The sequence below is a fragment of the Gavialis gangeticus genome, unplaced genomic scaffold (assembly GCF_001723915.1).
Source record: "Gavialis gangeticus isolate Ggan-Ray unplaced genomic scaffold, GavGan_comp1, whole genome shotgun sequence".
Classification (NCBI taxonomy): Eukaryota; Metazoa; Chordata; order Crocodylia; family Gavialidae; genus Gavialis; species Gavialis gangeticus.
Window position 1 is genome coordinate 124,708,299 of NW_017729032.1, and position 2,587 is coordinate 124,710,885.

Sequence of the window (2,587 nt, forward strand, 5' to 3'; positions counted from 1 at the left end):
GGGGGGGGGGGGGGGGGAAAGAGATGTAAGAGGAAGAAACTCACAGGAAGCAGAGTGAGGCAGCTAGCTATCTGACCCCCAAGATTTATTCTCCCTGTTGCAGCACAGGGAGGGGAACAAATTCAAGCCAAACCTCCAATAATTAGATTCTACACCTGGAAAATTATAACAAATTTATAAGTTTAGCATCTATAGAATCTAATTATTGAGAGATCATCTTATATTTAAGTAAATATGGTATTTGCTGATGGCCTATAATTTTGATAACCACTACTACGACAAATTAAATGTTATAATTGAGGCTTTACAATTTAGGACCTCACACTTACAGCATGTGGGTAGAGACCGTACAAGTTTATGGGTCTCTATTATTTCACATAGTACCACCTTTATACTATCCAGAGCTCTTTACCTACAAAGCAAAAGCTTTATTTTACCATTGACATCAAGCATAATATATACATGTATAATTTTGCTCATGTAAATGTTTATCCTATGAGACTAATCTGAAACATTCAGTCTCTAATTTGCAGTTTAAGAAACAATAAATTTATCTTATGCCTTTTGTGAATTTCCATTTCATCCATCATATTCAAATAGTCTATATTACACCTTATGTCTTCCATTGCTGCAAAAAAGGGAAAAATCAAACACACTGAACCACAAAACTGTTCCTTTAAAAAAAATTAGTGATTTCAAAGGTATGTGCAGGAGATGGATGGACACTCTGGCCTGGAAACTGGCCTCAAAGAGCTCTCCAGTTTATAAGGAGGACTGGAGTGAGGGGACACAGAATCTGAAAGGTTAAAAAAAAAAAAAAAAAGAGAGAAAAATAAACAAACCCCGCCATGAATATGTTTTACAAACTATTTTAATGTGCTCTTTATTAGTTCTTATCTATTTTCACATTGCCGCATTGACCAGATAGTCACCAGTGAAGGACACATGAATGTGAAGTTTTAATTTCAAATCTCTGGTGTCTGAAAAAACACATACTGGATAGCTAGAAAACCTATAAAGAGCTACAGTCACACACAGATATAGATATATCTATATATGTATATGTACACGTTTTTATAGGCTTTCCAGCTATCCATGTTTTTAAACGTATTGCAGCGGGGAAAGAAGAGAAATACATATGCCTTCCAGCTATCCATGTTTTTGGATATAGCTATACATGTTCATGTGTATATGCATGCACGCAGACATATACAGGTACTCCTGATTTACCATCATCCCGGTTAATGCTGTTTCATTTTCATGTTGCTGATCTGTTAGAGAACATACTTGTTTGAAGTTGTGCAATGTTTGGTTATAACGCTGCTTGGCCGCCACCTGCTAGTAGGTAACTGCTGTGACATAACTGGATTCGATTAACATCATTTCACTTAAAGTCACATTTGGGCGTAACTACGACATTGAGGAGTAGCTGTAGCCTGTAAACACACACACACACACACAACAATATATAACTATACATGCATAGATATGTATATACCTAAAAACACAGATAGCTGGAAAGCCACAAACATATGCACACTTCATTGTCTTTCCAGCTATCCATGTTCTTAGATCCACAGATACGTATGTATGCATGTGTATATATGTATGTATACATACATATATATCTGGGTGTCCAGTCATGGTGTCTAGACCGTGAAATAAGCTCCCTCCATAAGTGATGCAATCACCTACCCTAGAATTCTTCAAGAGGATACTAGACAATCGCCTTGCCCCCAGTTATTTTTTCTGCCTGGTGCAAGCGACTGGACCCAATAATCTTCCAAGGTCCCTTCCAGTCTTACAATCTATGAATACTGGGGGCGAGAACGACACATGCACACATATGTTCATGTGTGGGGGAGGGCTTTCTAGTTATCCATGCTTTGAGTGTGTTAATGTGCATCTGCATAGGCTTATAGGCTTTCCAACATACGCACACACCTTACTGGCTTTCCAGATATCCATGTTTTTAGGTAGACAGATACACATGTATACGTGCATGTATATATGGGGGGAGGGGGTGTGTGTAGGCTTTCCAATTGTCCATGTTTTTAGAGATGTAGAGAAATGTGTGTGTATATATATATCTATATATCTGTGTGTACAGACATATAGGCTTTCTAGTTTTGATACACAGACACAGGCACACAAATATCTGGGCAACCTGAACCCCGGGCCAAGGAGGAGCAACTTGAGGCGCAGGCATCCCCCGCAGCGCCCCCCCGCCGGAGGAGCGGGGGTGGTGACGTCACGCGGGCTCGCCCAAGCCGGGGCTCGAGCCCTGCGGGCCGTTGGGCGGACGCACCCACCCCCCACACAAAGGCCCTGAAGGTCACGGTTCCCCTCCTTCTCCTTCGGTCGGCCTGCGGAAAAACCCTGCCCACTCAGCGGCCCAGGCCGGGCCGAGGCGCCGCGGGACTCACCTGCATCCCCGGCAGGCCCGGCTGCACCGGCGAGTGCGCCATGGCGGTGGCGGCGGCTCCGGGTGTCCCTCTCCGCTCAGCTCATCGCCCAGCCCCGCGCCCCGCCGGGCGGTCGGGTCAAGTCGGGCGGTCACGGACGCTGTAGCCGCCGCGGCGCCCGC

At 44.0% G+C, this 2,587-nt stretch overlaps 1 protein-coding gene across 4 annotated transcripts in view; it reads right to left on the reverse strand.

Moving 5' to 3' along the window:
• Positions 1 to 2,581, reverse strand: part of STK24 (serine/threonine kinase 24) — a 163,986-nt gene extending 161,405 nt beyond the window's left edge. For all 4 annotated transcript variants that reach the window (XM_019523946.1, XM_019523942.1, XM_019523944.1 and 1 more), the window contains exon 1: positions 2,427 to 2,581. In XM_019523946.1, coding sequence (XP_019379491.1) covers positions 2,427 to 2,468 — 42 coding nt within the window. In that variant the 5' untranslated portion in view covers positions 2,469 to 2,581. The remainder of the gene's footprint in view (positions 1 to 2,426) is intronic.
• Between the last annotated feature and the right edge of the window lie 6 nt (positions 2,582 to 2,587).